At 43.3% G+C, this 14975-nt stretch overlaps 3 protein-coding genes across 5 annotated transcripts; 2 read left to right on the top strand and 1 right to left on the bottom strand.

The window, feature by feature from the left end:
• The first annotated feature begins 1155 nt into the window (after positions 1-1155).
• On the top strand, positions 1156-9175 carry LOC127301861 (protein TIC110, chloroplastic). Its single transcript, XM_051332146.2, has 15 exons — positions 1156-1850; positions 2228-2287; positions 2956-3079; positions 3217-3285; positions 3371-3469; positions 4197-4263; positions 4462-4526; positions 4753-4847; positions 5622-5746; positions 5825-5925; positions 6476-6689; positions 6784-6938; positions 7072-7194; positions 7300-8289; positions 8647-9175. Exons 1-15 carry the CDS (start codon positions 1321-1323, stop codon positions 8896-8898), a joined length of 3069 nt encoding a protein of 1022 aa, XP_051188106.1. The 5' UTR covers positions 1156-1320; the 3' UTR covers positions 8899-9175.
• A 346-nt stretch (positions 9176-9521) lies between these two features.
• Positions 9522-11964, bottom strand: LOC127301833 (uncharacterized). Of its 3 annotated transcripts, none has more exons than XM_051332112.2 (4): positions 11809-11964; positions 11612-11665; positions 10172-10300; positions 9522-9854 (listed from the first exon to the last, which is right to left on the bottom strand). In XM_051332112.2, the coding sequence occupies exons 1-4, from the start codon at positions 11842-11844 to the stop codon at positions 9723-9725; spliced, it is 351 nt and encodes a 116-aa protein (XP_051188072.1). In that variant the 5' UTR covers positions 11845-11964; the 3' UTR covers positions 9522-9722. The 3 variants fall into 3 exon arrangements, with proteins under 3 accessions (XP_051188072.1, XP_051188084.1, XP_051188077.1); XM_051332124.2 differs by having other exon boundaries at positions 10181-10300; positions 11809-11963; XM_051332117.2 differs by having other exon boundaries at positions 9522-9857; positions 10181-10300; positions 11809-11962.
• Positions 11965-12098: 134 nt separating this feature from the next.
• Positions 12099-12971, top strand: LOC127301853 (ubiquitin-ribosomal protein eS31y fusion protein-like). Its single transcript, XM_051332133.2, has one exon. It carries the CDS (start codon positions 12207-12209, stop codon positions 12693-12695), a length of 489 nt encoding a protein of 162 aa, XP_051188093.1. The 5' UTR covers positions 12099-12206; the 3' UTR covers positions 12696-12971.
• Positions 12972-14975: the final 2004 nt, after the last annotated feature.

Genomic DNA, 14975 nt, shown 5'->3' with positions numbered 1-14975 from the left:
TTGGGTTAGCTCTTACCATATCACAAGATCACATGCTCTCATGTGGTACATTCTTTATGCTTCATGTGTTGATCAACTTGGATTCAATCTTTACTCTTAGTCTTGGTCAATCTTGTATATCTTCATGCATGATCTATCTTAATATCATGATTATACATTGCTTAACACGTAAGCTAGAGCATGGCTAACTTGAGTTCCACATAAGAACTCCATCTTCAATTTTATTATTAATCATATCATATTTTTCTCTTCAAATAGATGATCTTAATGTCAATACTCAAAGTATATAATTATCTTCACGATATCCACACTTGAATCCAACACATGGACTACAAGAATTACCATGAAATATTCCTTCGTATAAACTCAATGAAACATTAGTTCATAAAAATGTTGTTAATTACCAAAAATACACGTAGAGGTAATGTACCTTTTACAACAAGAGCTTTTTGGTTCAGGAATGGTAAGTGCAATGTTTCTAAGGAAAAAATTACTTGCGAGTATGAGCTCTCTACTTGTTATGCATTTTGGTGTCTTTTCATAGCATCCCTCACTAGTTACACCCTCAACTTTGGATTATAAGATATTTTAATTCAGACTATATGCGTAGTGAAATGAGTAACAGCTAGATACATATGATTCAGAAAAGTATAAAGATGTCAATGACCCGGAGGATGGCACGCAGCACATCGTCCTCCTCCAACGCATGCCACACATCACCTGCGGGCTCACACACCACCGACGCCTTCTTCTCCACTAGTTTTTCTTTTTCGCACCACACATATTTTCTCCTTTGTTTTCCCCAAGTTCACCAGTCTTCTTCCATGGAGAAGACAAAGGGAGATGGAGCTCGCGCAACACCGTCTTCGGTTCCCCATGCCGCTACACCACTGGCATCATTTCCCACACCGCCTGATTCAGAAAAAACTAAAAATCTTATAATTTGGAACATACTGATGTACTATGTATACTTTTTTATACTTATTAAATTGGTAAGTAGTTTTATTTTTAACTTTTATCGCATTGTAATAAAATTCTACTTTCCCTTTTACATAACGGACGGATAGTACTACTCCCGGTTTCTCCGAAGGAGAAAAAAAGTTGTCCTTGCCTTGCCTGATTGCCTCTAAATTCGATACTTCGGGCAACCCTTCGTCCAGCCAGCCGCCCAGGCGTTGCTCCGTTCCGACCCGCCCCACCAATCCCCATCGTCGCAACGCTATCCACACCCCTCCTCCTCGCCTCGCCTCGCCTCCTCCTCCGGTCCCTCCGCCCGCCGCCGCCGCCGCCGCCGCCCGTCCATCCAGGTGAGATCCCTCAATGGAGCTCTCCCTCGTCTCGGCGAGGCCCTCGCCGCGCGCCGCCGCCTCCCCGCTCCTCTTCGCCCCGCTTAAACCCTTCCCGCTCCTCCGCTTCCCCCCGCGGAACCACGCCGCCTTCGCCCGCCTCCGGACCCGCCGGGTGGTCCGCCGCGCGGCGGCGTCGGGCGACGGAGACGACGAGGAGGTGTTCGGCGGCCGGAGGGAGCAGGTGTTCGGGGGGCGGAGGGAGCTCACCGGCGTGCAGCCGCTGGTGGAGTCGCTCCCGCCCGCGGCGCGGACGGCGGCGGAGCTCGCGGTCGCCGCGGCCGCGGTGGCGGCGGGGTACGGCATCGGGCTCCGCCTCGGCGGCGGCTCGCGGGCCGCGGCGTACGCGGGCGCGGCCGTGCTCGGGGCCGCCAGCGTCGCGGGGGCCGTCGCGGTCAACTCCATTGTGCCGGAGGTCGCCGCCGTGGGGCTGCACAACTACGTCGCCGGACACGACGACCCCACCAAGCTGGACACCAGCGAGGTGGAGGCCATCGCCAACAAGTGAGTCTGCTTTTGCCTCTGTATATATAGCTGCTGCGTTCGTTTTATGCTCGATTCGTTTATATCATCATCTAGCAGTAGTATCTGCTTATCTCAACCTTTTGTTTGTTGTGCTCGCTTTTTTTCGCTATCAAATTTAGGCTTGCAATGTGGTTTGTGCAAATACATCTACTTCCGAAACCGCAAATTTATTCGGTCGCTAGCAACGTTTTGCTTTATATTTTTGTTCTGTAAGATATGGATTATGATTTTTAATTAATCATCATGTAAGACAGGAAAGAGATCTAAGATTTTCTTTGATGTTGTACACTTGCATTGAAGTATTGGATACATCGCTCTCTCTGCATTATTCTTACCCTTTTCATAATTTGTTTTAGGTATGGAGTTAGTACACAGGATGCTGCCTTCAAAGCAGAGCTCTGTGACTTGTATGCCAGGTAAACCTCTTGATACACCTGATCCGTTGTTTTCCATGATAGTGAACATGTGTATGAACAGAACAACCAGATAAATATTTGTTTCTTGTCCAGTGATACTTGTATACTGAACATAATCTATTGTGTTCTAGGCACTGATTTGCTCCGGATACCCCATATTCTGTTAGTTATTAGCTACTAGCCACTGCAATCTCACTCTTCCAAGGGAGCATTTGTACTATCATCTTTCCTACACAGCTGCACATCTTAGCAATCACCTCCTCCTGTCCCACAATGGTGCCACTTTTGACAACTTATAAAAACAGCACGCAGTATTAAAGTTTGTAGTATAATATTTCTGTAAAGGGTATAAATCTGCAGTATGGTGGAAGTGCTGTGACCTCAGACGACTATCCACGATCATTTTCGTATGGTGAATCTTTAAATTTGTTAATTTTGGGAGACATTGCTGGTCCAAGTGAGCACGATTGAACTCAAAAATCTCTTGCAACTCTTTTACTATACTATTTTTTGACAAGTACATCTAAATTTCAACGTTACAATCTCTAGATTGACACTATCCTCATCTTAATAATTTTTATACAATGTAATCTTTAAACTTTTCGTGGTTTCACCCTCCTGAACATTAGCCATCTGCTCATCCTTTCTCCTATCCATTCTTTCTGCAGCTTTCTTTACTCAGTACTTCCTCCAGGAGATGAAGATCTTAAAGGTAACGAGGTTGAGGTTATTGTAAAATTTAAAAGAGGTCTTGGACTCGATGATGTTGATGCTGCAAATATGCACATGGAGGTATTCCCTTCATATCTAAGCCTTTTATTATATGTTGATACTCGTTTCAGATGTTATTATTGCTTTACTCACCATTTTCACAATTAAACAGTTTTCTCTATGCCTCCTTATGCGTTTTACCTTGCCCATTGCAACAGATTGGTAGACGCTTATACAGAGAGAGGCTGGAAACAAGGGACCGCGATGCTGACATAGAACAGCGGCGGGTAAGTGTTTCTGCTTGGAAGTAAATACATGGCTACTTAGAACTATCTGCAGACCCTAATAGTAACCATGGCAAATCTATCATAGGCGTTTCAAAAGCTGATATATGTGTCAAATCTTGTCTTCGGAGATGCATCAGCCTTCCTACTTCCATGGAAACGTCTTTTCGGGATCACTGATTCTCAGGTACATTAATATGCATCCGTTTACCTTGTGCATAGCATGCCTCAGTTTTATGATTTCATGTCATGGTAAAAGCAGAACGGTACCTCCACTATGGTGTTTGGTAATTTATGCTGAAATTTGAAGCGTAATTACAGACATTGTCTAACAATGTTGTTACTGGGAGAGACCTTCTGAAGCATGTTGAGCATGATCTTTGGCTCTTTGCATAGTCTTTCACCCTTCATGATGCAACTGCTGGTCTTTGCATGATTGTTTTATCTTGGCCAATTCTACTACCCACATACATACATGATTCCAAGTTTGTTGTCCTTATTGCGGTTCATACCTGTCTACCATTAAAAATATTATGTGGTGAATGTAATGTTATCCACTATCACACATGCAACATCTAACAAAAAAAATAGACAGGCTGTAATTATTTAGTGTCGTTGTTTTGTGACTATCATGATCAAATTTCTAAAGTTTGAGCAGTATAGATTTTAAATATTTTTATTGGAGTAGCTGTGGTAGTTTGTTGAAAGGGAAGAGCTTTTTTGTTGATAAGGATGAGGACATTGATTGCTTTAACATCTACAGATTGCACATGCATATGGCTCAAATGGTTTTTGCTCATAAAACATGTCTTTTAAACTGCCTGCTCATCCCTTATTACTTTGGTTCATAGTTCCTGTGTCTGTTCTTGGTTGACATGTGGTTGTTTTGTTACATTTTCATGATCTTTTGGCAGATAGACATTGCTATGCGGGACAATGCCAAAAATTTATATGCGATGCAGCTGAAGTCTATTGGTAGAGGTAGTGCTGAAACTGTCTTTTGTTGGCATTAGTTGTACTCTTATGTTATATTGTGCTTACAAGGTTTGTCGTTCAAGTAGATTAAATTTAGAGCAAGGTAGATAGCAAAGGTTATTATCTCTTGCTATACTAATTACCTGATATATCACTTGTTGCATTTCATGAATGTTCTCACCTGGACATATTCTGTTTCCCTAGGTCTTGACATAGGCACACTCATTGAAGTAAGGAGAGCACAGCTTGCTTGTAAACTTTCAGACGAGGTAAACTTTCAGCCCGGTTGCTGTATCGTTTCATCAGCAGGGTCTTCTTGCCTGTCTCCAAATAGTGTAGATCTAAGGATGTTATATACCTGTCAAGAGTAGACTATGGACACACCATAAGAGGTTTCTATTTGATTGTTGATATCAATCTAAATAGGTAGGAAATAACAAATGCATCAATCTATGCATACTGTGTTATAAATATCCTAATTTGAATTTCTCGCAGATTGCTGCTGACATGTTCAAGGAGCATGCAAAGAAGTTGATTCAAGAAAACATTTCAACAGCTTTAGACATTTTGAAGTCGCGTAACAAAGCCACGTATGAAGACTGCTTCCCTACTGACTGATTTTATCATTTGATAGTTTCAATGAAAACATGAACTGACATATTAACTGCTAATAATCTGATGGTTTTAAGAAAAGTGAACATTTATTTTTGTTAAAGCCAACATATAGGTATTCTGCTCATTAGAATCTCTCCTGATTATTATAATTGAGGGAGTTGTTATTCCTTAACTACAATGATGAAATTTCTCTTGTTCGTAACTAACAATGATGAAATTTCTCCTTGTTCACGACAAGAGTTTTGCTGCCTTGTTGGAGTTTCAAGCTTTCACTATTATTTTGTATCAGTGGCAGTGACATATATACTCAAACTCCAGTTAAAATTCTTATCTGTATTATTGTACGCAACATGCAGTTTATATTAGGATATACTATATAATTTGATGGATTGATCTGCTTTAAATAGTACAATCTCTGTCTGGAAATAAGTGACTCAACTTTATCTAGATAGTTAAGTCACTTCCGGACGGAGGGAGTAGTAGAGTATTTTACTACTATGTTAAGAAAACTTGAGCTATCTGGCAATCTTTTTTTTAACAGCTATCTTGCAGTCTGGCTTAAGTAAATTTATAAGAAATACTTTAGAAACATAAGAAACCCCATTTGTTTCGTTGGTCAATTGTCAGCAACTATATGAATCTCTGTCAAGAAGTTCAAACCCTCTGGTGCTATGCTTAAAAAAATGAATCTTATCAATGTAGAACATGGACATGACTTCTTTGCTAAACCATCTTATCACTGCTCACAGGAATGACCCAACCCAGGCTATTGAAGAAGTAAAGAGTGTCCTTGCATTTAATAGCCTGCTAACCGTACTGAGCAAGCATCCTCAAAGCGATCGATTTGCATGTGGGCTTGGACCTATTTCATTAGGTAATGTTATAAAGTTTTTCAATTTTTGACGCTCATGAGGTGGACCATTCTTATGAATTCCCTGCATGGACTCCATAGGTGGAGAGCATGATCATGATAGGAGGGCTGGTGATCTAAAGATACTCTATAGGGCTTATGCAACAGAAGTACTTTCAGAAGGACTCCTTGATAATGAGAAGGTGATTACTACTACATGTTAGTTAACTGATGCTCCATATGAAATGACAAGCTGAGTTAAGTTCTCAATAATTCCGTAGGAATGCGAAATTTGTAACTCAGATAAACCCCTATAATTGTTAAGCATATTGATTTAAGTAGACCAGTTGGCTATAGGATTTGGAAAATACAGCCTGGATTTTATGTAGACAAAGTAAGTCCAGTGAAATCTTTGGATTGCCGACAACATAGTCTAGATCATGCAGCTTGTACTGCATGGCTGGCACTGAAAACTGAACTGCTGTCTATGTCACACTTCTTCTTTCTTGTATTTCACTTTATGTTGTTCACATCATGTTAGATGCTGAACTAAACAAATGTAAGTGTTACATGTTACTATTGTTAAGAAATAATAATTTGTGGGTCCTAGGGCCACACATCAGTACATAACTTAGGAATCTTATCGTACTCTTAAGCGTGAATCTTTCATTTTAGTCCATACCAAATTGGCAAGTCTATCAATGTTATATGGTTGTATCTTAACATAAGTCTTGTTTTGATACAAAAATGCAGCTTACTCCTTTAAATGATTTACGTAATATATTTGGATTGGGGAAGCGTGAAGCAGAATCGATCATCTCCGATGTTAAATCTCAAGCATACAGGAAGAGACTTGCAAAATGCTTTAACAGCGATTTGGCTGCGGCTCCTAGCAAAGCATCGTTCCTCCAAAATCTCTGTGAAGAGCTACATTTTGATCCTGAACTCGCTAGCAAGATGCATGAAGGTTGACACTTATTATTGCATCATTATTTTTACATCATAGGTCTATATTAGCTATTGTGATTATCAAGTTGTACTAATGCCACTTCATACTTCAGACATTTACAGACAGAAGCTTCAGCAGTTTGTAGCTGACGGAGAGCTGAGCAAGGATGAAACAGAAGCTTTGATGGCATTCCAAGTGCGTCTTTGCATTCCTCAAGAAACTGTCGATGCTGCTCATGCTGACATATGTGGCCAGTTGTTTGAAAAGGTGATGTATTTTATGGTGCCTTTCATTTAACAGACTGCATAATTCAAGTTCTGTTCCAGATCTGCGTTAGCTCAGCGAAGTTGATGGCCTGTTCTGCGCAAGTGGTTTTCTTACCCTGTTTAGGACATTGCAGGTTGTCAAGGAAGCAATTGTATCAGTTGATGGATACAATGCTGATAGACGAGAGGCGGTTAGGAAAGCAGCACAGAGTCTAAATTTGAAGAAGGAGGCTGCTATGACCATCTTCAGTAAAGCAGTATGCCTCTTGCCCCCCAAAAATAACATGTTTCATCAGTTGGCATATATTCTTCTCCATTGCAAATCCAATTAATTTTCTGTATTTACTAATTTCAAATGACAGGTACGGAAATTATTCCTGAACTACATTCAGAGAGCAAAAGCAGCTGGCAACCGCATTGAGCAGGCGAAGGAGTTGAAGAAGTTAATTTCCTTCAACACAGTTGTTGTAAGTGAGCTTCTATCTGACATTAAAGGAGAGCTAACAGCTGCTGAACCTGCAACATCAAGTGCAACGTCAGAACCTGAGACCACAGAATCTGAGGGAGAGGATGGTGACTATGAATGGGAATCCCTGGAAACATTAAAGAAGACTAGGCCGGATAAAGAGCTAAAAGAAAAGCTTGAGAAGTCAAGTCAGAAAGAGATAACCCTCAAAGATGATCTTCCATTGAGCGACAGAGCTGAGCTGTACCGAACATATTTGATGTTCTGTATCACCGGGGAGACGACCAATGTTTCATTTGGGACAGCAATCTCCACGAAGAAAGACAATTCGGAGTATATGATGCTAAAGCAATTGGGAAACATACTTGGTTTAACCCGCAAGGAAGCTCAAGATGTCCACATTAAGCTGGCAGAAAAAGCATTTGTCGAACAGGCTGAAGTAGTTCTAGCTGATGGGAAGTTAACAGAATCCAAGGCTGACCAGCTTGCAAAGATACAGAAGCAGGTTGGTTTGCCTGCCGACCACGCACAGAAAATCATTAAGAGCATCACAACAACAAAGTTGTCTTCCGCAATTGAAGCTTCTATATCTCGAGGGCAGATTGGTATACAGCAGGTCCGAGGACTGAAGGAAGCAGATTTTAAGCTGGATAGCTTGATTTCAGAACCGTTGCGAGAAACCATTTACAAGAAGTGTGCAGAGGAGATATTTTCATCAGGCACAGGTGATTTTGATGAAGATGAAGTGTATGTAAAGATGCCTGCTGATCTTATGATAAGTGCTGAGAAGGCCAAGTCGATTGTTCAGGGCATTGCAAAGCTTAGGTTGGAGAACGCTCTTGTTCAGGCTATTGCTTTCCTTCGGCAGAAGAAGAAAGATGGTGTGGTAAGTTGGTCCCCTGTCTCTTTGCTTCGCTAAATTTACAAAATTGCTCCTAGAGATATAGTTTCGAGGAAACAATCATATACAGATCTTGACGTATTTCCAAGATGTTGGTAACCGTAAAGGACTCATCTGGATAAATTTATTCTTGGATCACTGACACAATAGATTGATGAAACCAGATTGATAGGAAATTTGTGTGGTGTGCCAGACTCTGAAAAATTCTGATGGTATTAGATTAAATGCATAATGCATTAACGGATACAAAGCTACTTTATACAACTTTTTATCTTATCCTGAAGTTTCTGTTGAAATTTATTTCATTGCTTTTATGTCTAACAACATTCATATCCAATGCAGATCTCATCGCTCAATGACCTACTCGCATGTGATGCGGCCGTCCCTGCTTCGAAGCCATTGTCATGGCCCACACTGGGAGAGTTGGATGACTTGTACTGCGTTTACATGAAGAGTATCCCGAAGCCTGATAAGCTATCTAGGTTGCAGTACTTACTTGCCATAAGTGCCGAGAAAGCTAACGAGCTTCGGGATGCCGCAACAGCAGGCACGCTGCCAGTCACAGCTCAAGAGGAGGAAGAATTGGCGTTCTAGGAGGGATGTGAAGACACTTTTTTGTTAGGTAGCCAGCAGAGTCGAGCTCCTGCCACACGAGGTGCTGTGGCGCCAACATCTGCTGTTTTAGCTAGGGCATGGTTTTGAGAAGCGATTTATAATCCCGAGATGCATAAATTATTTGTATAGACAGATTTGACACCACAAGGTGACAGTTTTCTGCTGCATTCTTTCAAACCATATTGAGACCATTTTCTGTATGTACTTTGGTCGTGTACCACTGCAATCCCTTGAAATAAATGTGGTTTTGTTGTAACTCATGTGTCAGAGGATGCTGTTCTCTCTTTTCCACGTCATGACGAATCTTGACAAAAATAACAAATAAACTGACTAAAAACTCATCAAATCAACCATGATGCCCAAGACAGAAGTCAAGAGCCCTGATGCGGTGCGTACCTTAAGCTGTCGACTGGGTTTTCTTTACCAGTAAGCTAAGAACTAACTTCATGCCCAGTCAAATCTTACACCATTCGATTTGCATCATTATATGTGCAAGTAATGAGTTGCAACGTGAGTTGCAACTAAATTTTGATGATATCATTTGACTAAGAATGAAATTAGTTCTCAATCGACTCAGAAATAGTCACACCCAACTCTAGTGGAGTAGTAAAAAGAATCAGCTACACTTTGTTCAGTGAACGTATCATTTGTTACAACATCTCTTTGCAGGCACAAACATCTACAGCGGTAATACTTAGACCAGAACTGGTCAAAAAAGTTTGAAAGGTAGGTGCGAATTGCAGAAGCATCGACAAGCTGTACAGTAGTGCTAACAGGTGCAACAATGTTAAGTTTGTGGTGGTTTATACATTTTCAGGCCAAAATTCCCTGAAGAAGGCTATTTCGAATTCCTTCTCTTGTGCTCGCTTCTCCTCTTCCTGCATCTTCCGTATTCTCTTTGCAGCCAACTTTGCCCTCTTTGTTGATGGCACGTCCTGCTGACAATCACATTTGTGGCATTAAGTCAGAGCAACCAAAGTGATGATTAAAAGTACACTAATTCAAGACACAGAGATGCACGACAATGTTATCTCCTAAATCAAAGTAATATTCTTCAGAAACAAATTCAAGGTGTTACTCCATAATAATCAAAAAATAGTACAACAATTTGTGCAAATAGGCAGAATTTGTGAACTACTCCCTCTGGTCTCTTTTTATTGACTCGGATTTAGTACAATGTACTATTCGCAGAATCAAGATATCAAGAATGCTAAAGGAATCTATTTAATGTTCCACTAAGAGTACATCATACTTTGCTCACCTTCTGCCTCTTGGGAGCCGTTTCGACGTCATCGTTGACCGCTGGCTTTGGCTTTGGTTCTTTGGAACCCAAACCACGTTTGTTGTTCTTAACATGAGTCTCTACGGGCTCCAACCTCCCCTGGTTCAGACAGTTGGGACAGGTGAGTACACAGACAGAAATAGTACGAAGAGTAACTAGGAAAATAAGCTGCAAGCTGGCTTCTTCCAAGCCATATGATCAGAGTTCGTTATATATAAAAGATAAACATCAGCATTTCTTATTTAAAACCTATGATTGGCCAAGATAATAGTTCCACTAACTAATAAAATTGCTTTTAACTAACTTGAGTTCAGAGATTTCGTGTGGGCTAGAAGTACAAGAAACTAAGGTATTTGGTTAACAAATTCAAGTATTTAGCTATAATTCCGCCACAATTATCATTGCCAGAACTTAGGGCTCCTTTGATTTGAAGGAAACATGAGGGAAATTTAAAGGGCTAGGAAATATTCCAGAGATGCTACTGTTCATTCCTTTGATTCGTAGGAAAGGTGCAAAGGAAAACTAAGGAAATTATTCCTTTGGATCTCACTTTCAAGGCAGAACTTAGAGGAAATAAAAAAATCACTCAGACCTCATGCCTTAGTTCAGCGACGAGCAAAGTTTTGCACCTGCCATCCTTTCCTATTCTATACCTTTCCTAATCCTTTGATTTTCCTATCCCATGAATCAAAGAGGCCCTAATTAAGCGTTTGACTCACAGGAAAAACAAAGAAATTGTAACATGAGGCTTGAGGGCCTGTTTGATTCAAAGGATTTCAAAAGCACATGAAAAGGAAAAACGCAGGAATAGTATGCCATGACATGTGAAATCCTACATGAATCAGAAGTCGTTCGGTTGCACCAGAGGAAAATCCAAGAAATTTGTACAGAGATTGAGGACATGCCATAGTTGCCACAAACACATAGGAATTTTTCCAAGAGGTCTAACCTCTTGCTAGAAATCCTAAGGGGTTGTAGTATATGAAAGCAATCCATAGGAATTTTGGGCCTCGTTTGATTGAAAGGAATGCCATAGGAATTTTGTAAGATTTTCATCCTTAGGAATTTTTCCTATGTGCACCGTTTGATTCATAGGATTGGAATCCTTAGGAGTGGATAGGCATTTTTCCTATATGATTGCATTGCACTATGTTTTGGAGGAAAAAAATTCATCCACTCAGGGCTTGTTTGATAAGTCCTTAATCCGCAATCAGCCTCATGATTAGTACCAAGACACTGAACTAAGAAAGTACTAAGACACTAACAACAGTAGAAACGCAGAGAATTCATCTCACCCCACAAACCACATGCTACATCTAGCACAACTACCCCTGAAATCAACAAAAGAACATGGGGAAAATGGGCATATGAAATCTTGACTTGGGGGGAGTCGATGGTAGACACACGTACCTGCTCCTGCGCTCCGAGGCCGGTGCCCTCCTTCCACCCGGACTTCTTCAGCAGCTGCAGCAACCGGAGAAATCACGCACACCGTCAGGCTCACGCAACGCAAATAGCAAAGCAAAAGCATCAAACCCTAATCTCCCGCGAAAGAGGGCAGGAATCGGTGGAGGGATGGGCAGGGGACGAAGAAGCGAGTGACGGACCTGGAAGCCGACGTTGGACGAGCCGATGGACGACATCTCCTCTCCCCCACCCGCCGATGGCGCCGCCGCTCGCCGCTCGCCGGGCGCTTCTCCTCTTCTGACTTGTCCTTTCAGGCGTCTGGTGCGCCGCTTTGGTTTTACTTATCTCTCGGGTCGGTCGGAGTCGGAGACTCCTCGTCGTGTCCGGCTCGGCCTCGTTGGTTCCGACCCACTCGATCACGACCGTCCGTCGCCGATCGAGCAACCCACACGAACGAGCCAGGGTTAACTATAAATCCTTCCCCCACGCGCCGCAACACCGCCCACCCACCCAAACCTCCCAATCCACGCCGCCGCCTCCGGAGCAAGGTTCACAAATCTCGGCGAACCGCGGCGTCCGGCGACCGAACGAAGCCAAGATGCAGATCTTCGTGAAGACGCTGACGGGGAAGACGATCACGCTGGAGGTGGAGTCGTCGGACACGATCGACAACGTGAAGGCCAAGATCCAGGACAAGGAGGGGATCCCGCCGGACCAGCAGCGGCTCATCTTCGCGGGCAAGCAGCTGGAGGACGGCCGCACGCTCGCCGACTACAACATCCAGAAGGAGTCCACGCTCCACCTCGTCCTGCGACTCCGCGGCGGCGCCAAGAAGCGCAAGAAGAAGACCTACTCCACGCCCAAGAAGCTCCCGCACGAGCACAAGAAGACCGAGCTCGCCGTGCTCGGCCACTACCGGGTGGACGACGCCACGGGCAAGGTGGAGCGCCTGCGCAAGGAGTGCCCCAACCCGGACTGCGGCGCCGGGACCTTCATGGCGGCCCACGCCGACCGCCACGCCTGCGGCAAGTGCGGCCTCACCTATGCCTACGCCGCAGGGGCCCATAGCCTGGAGGTTGATAGTTGATTAGATATATCGATTGATGTGTTTTTACTACTCCATCTATAAATAGATGCCAAAGATTTGTCTAAATTCGAATGTATCTATACACTAAATTGTGACTAGATACATTCAAATTTAAACAAACTTTTGGCATCTATTTATGGACAGAGGTAGTAGTTTCGATGAATTTGCTGTGAATTTAGTATTGTTCTGGAATCTAGATTTTGATGCTTTTGTAAGCAAATACCATGTGGTTGTGATCCGCGCATGTTTTGAGTAACAATATCGCATTTCGACGTATGCAGCCCAGCTGATTCGACATGATACGCATGGAAAGCTTCAACTCGTATCGTCGAGAGTGGAGACGGCTAAATATACTCTTTTCACTGTGGTAGAAATCCATGTACAGCTGGGCAGCCCGGACAACCTGGCCCGAAAATCTCGGGCCGGGTCGGGCTTGCACTTCAGGCTGGGTTCGGGCTTGATTTTCGAGCCTGATGTCGGGCCAGGCCGGGTTCGGACTTGCAGTTTTTGCGATATAGGCAAGGTTTGGGTCGGGCTTGTCGTGCCGGGCCGGGCTTTTGCCAGTTCGGGCTAGGTTCGGGCTCAATTTATAGGCCCGACGGTCGGGCCAGACCAGGTTCGGGCTTGACATTTTTAGCTTCAGATTTTTTCGGGTTTGGCCCGAAACCTGGCCCGGGTGTACATCCATGTACCAGATCAGTATCTACTAACCTATGTTACTAACTTTACAGTGATAGTATTACTCTTTCCGTTCATAAAAATATTGGTTTATCTAAATTTAAATGTATCTATACACCAAAAGGTGTTTGAATATATTTAAATTTAAATTTAGATAAACTTGCGACATTCTTTTATGAACATACTTACTCCCTCTGTTTGGTCCTATAACGCCCGAGAGCCAATTCGATAAGATCAAGAAAATTCATAACTCACATCATTAATTATTACATGCACCAATAGTTTCACATGTTTGAGGTAGGAGAGAAAAAAAGGAGAATATGTATTGAAGCAGAGATGACAATAAATGAGATAGGTTATAAATGAGATATGAGTAACTTAGAAAATTTCTTGAGACTTAGGGCAGTCCCAATGCTCCAACCTGTACCGTATCTAAATGATGCCACGTAAGAGAAAATCTGACGTTGGAGACCTAATAAACGAGGAGAGAGAGGATGATCGTATCCTAAAGACGATACGACTCTTATCGGCAGGTCCGAGGCACCGTAAATGCCATCCTGATCCTGTGCGGGCCTCTAGTCCCCATCCCCGCCCGTCCCTGTGCTCCTCCTACGATCCAATCTTTGCTCATCCAGGCCACCGTCGGTGCCTCCACCTAAGCCAGAGCTGCCACTGTTGTAAGAGCAAAATTCACACCCCAAGTTTTGTGTGTTTGATGACAACACTTGAGTAATCTCACCGTGTGCTTTGAGTATCATTGTTAGATTTGCAAGTACATGGTGACCTCGCCGGACGCGTCAAGATCAGAAGACTGAAGCGTAGTTGATAGGTTTTCTGGTTTTGTGTGTGTTTAGCGAGGTAACAAAGTTGGAGAGAAAAAGGGAAGAAAACTAGATTTAGCCAGGCCGGTACTACCGGTACCTGTAGCGGTAGTACCGCTACCCTTATAGGTACCGCTGTCGGTACCGCTCTGAGTCTGTACTGAGTTGCCCTCGAGAAACACGCTGCGGTACCTCTGCAGTACCTGGAGCGGTAGTACCGCTCACGAGCGGTAGTACCGCTCAAGGTACCGCTTAGGTACCGTAACCGGGTTACGGTCGTACCGCCCTGGTACCGCTCTGGATCTAGTAAGGTCTGGACCCTATTGCGGTACCTCGAGCGGTACCTCGTGCGGTAGTACCGCTCTGCGTCCTTTGACCAGATCTGGATCGAATTCGAACTCAGAGCGGTAGTACCGCTTACCCCAAAGCGGTAGTACCGCTTAGGCCAAATCTGGACATAACGGTTGGATTTGGAGGAGCCTATTTAAGGGCCCCTTCTTCCCCAACACGATTTTATCTCTTCCCCTTCTCTCTCCTCCATTGTTGCTGAGCTTAATCTTTGAGGATCTCCTTCCCCCTCCAACCAATCTTGCCCAAACTTTGAGGATAGGTGGAGGAGACCCCGATTTATAGTTCTACCAAGAGAGATTTCACAAATACTAGCTATTCCTTAGTGGATCTTGGTGGTAGGGTTCCTTTGGTGGATCTTGGAGAAGAGTTCCTTTGGTGGAGCATTGGAGAGTTCCTTTGGTGGAGCATTGGAAGAGTTCCTATGGTGGAG

Source organism: Lolium perenne, chromosome 1 (genome assembly GCF_019359855.2).
Source record: "Lolium perenne isolate Kyuss_39 chromosome 1, Kyuss_2.0, whole genome shotgun sequence".
Classification (NCBI taxonomy): Eukaryota; Viridiplantae; Streptophyta; class Magnoliopsida; order Poales; family Poaceae; genus Lolium; species Lolium perenne.
This window is presented reverse-complemented; position numbering and strand designations above follow the sequence as displayed.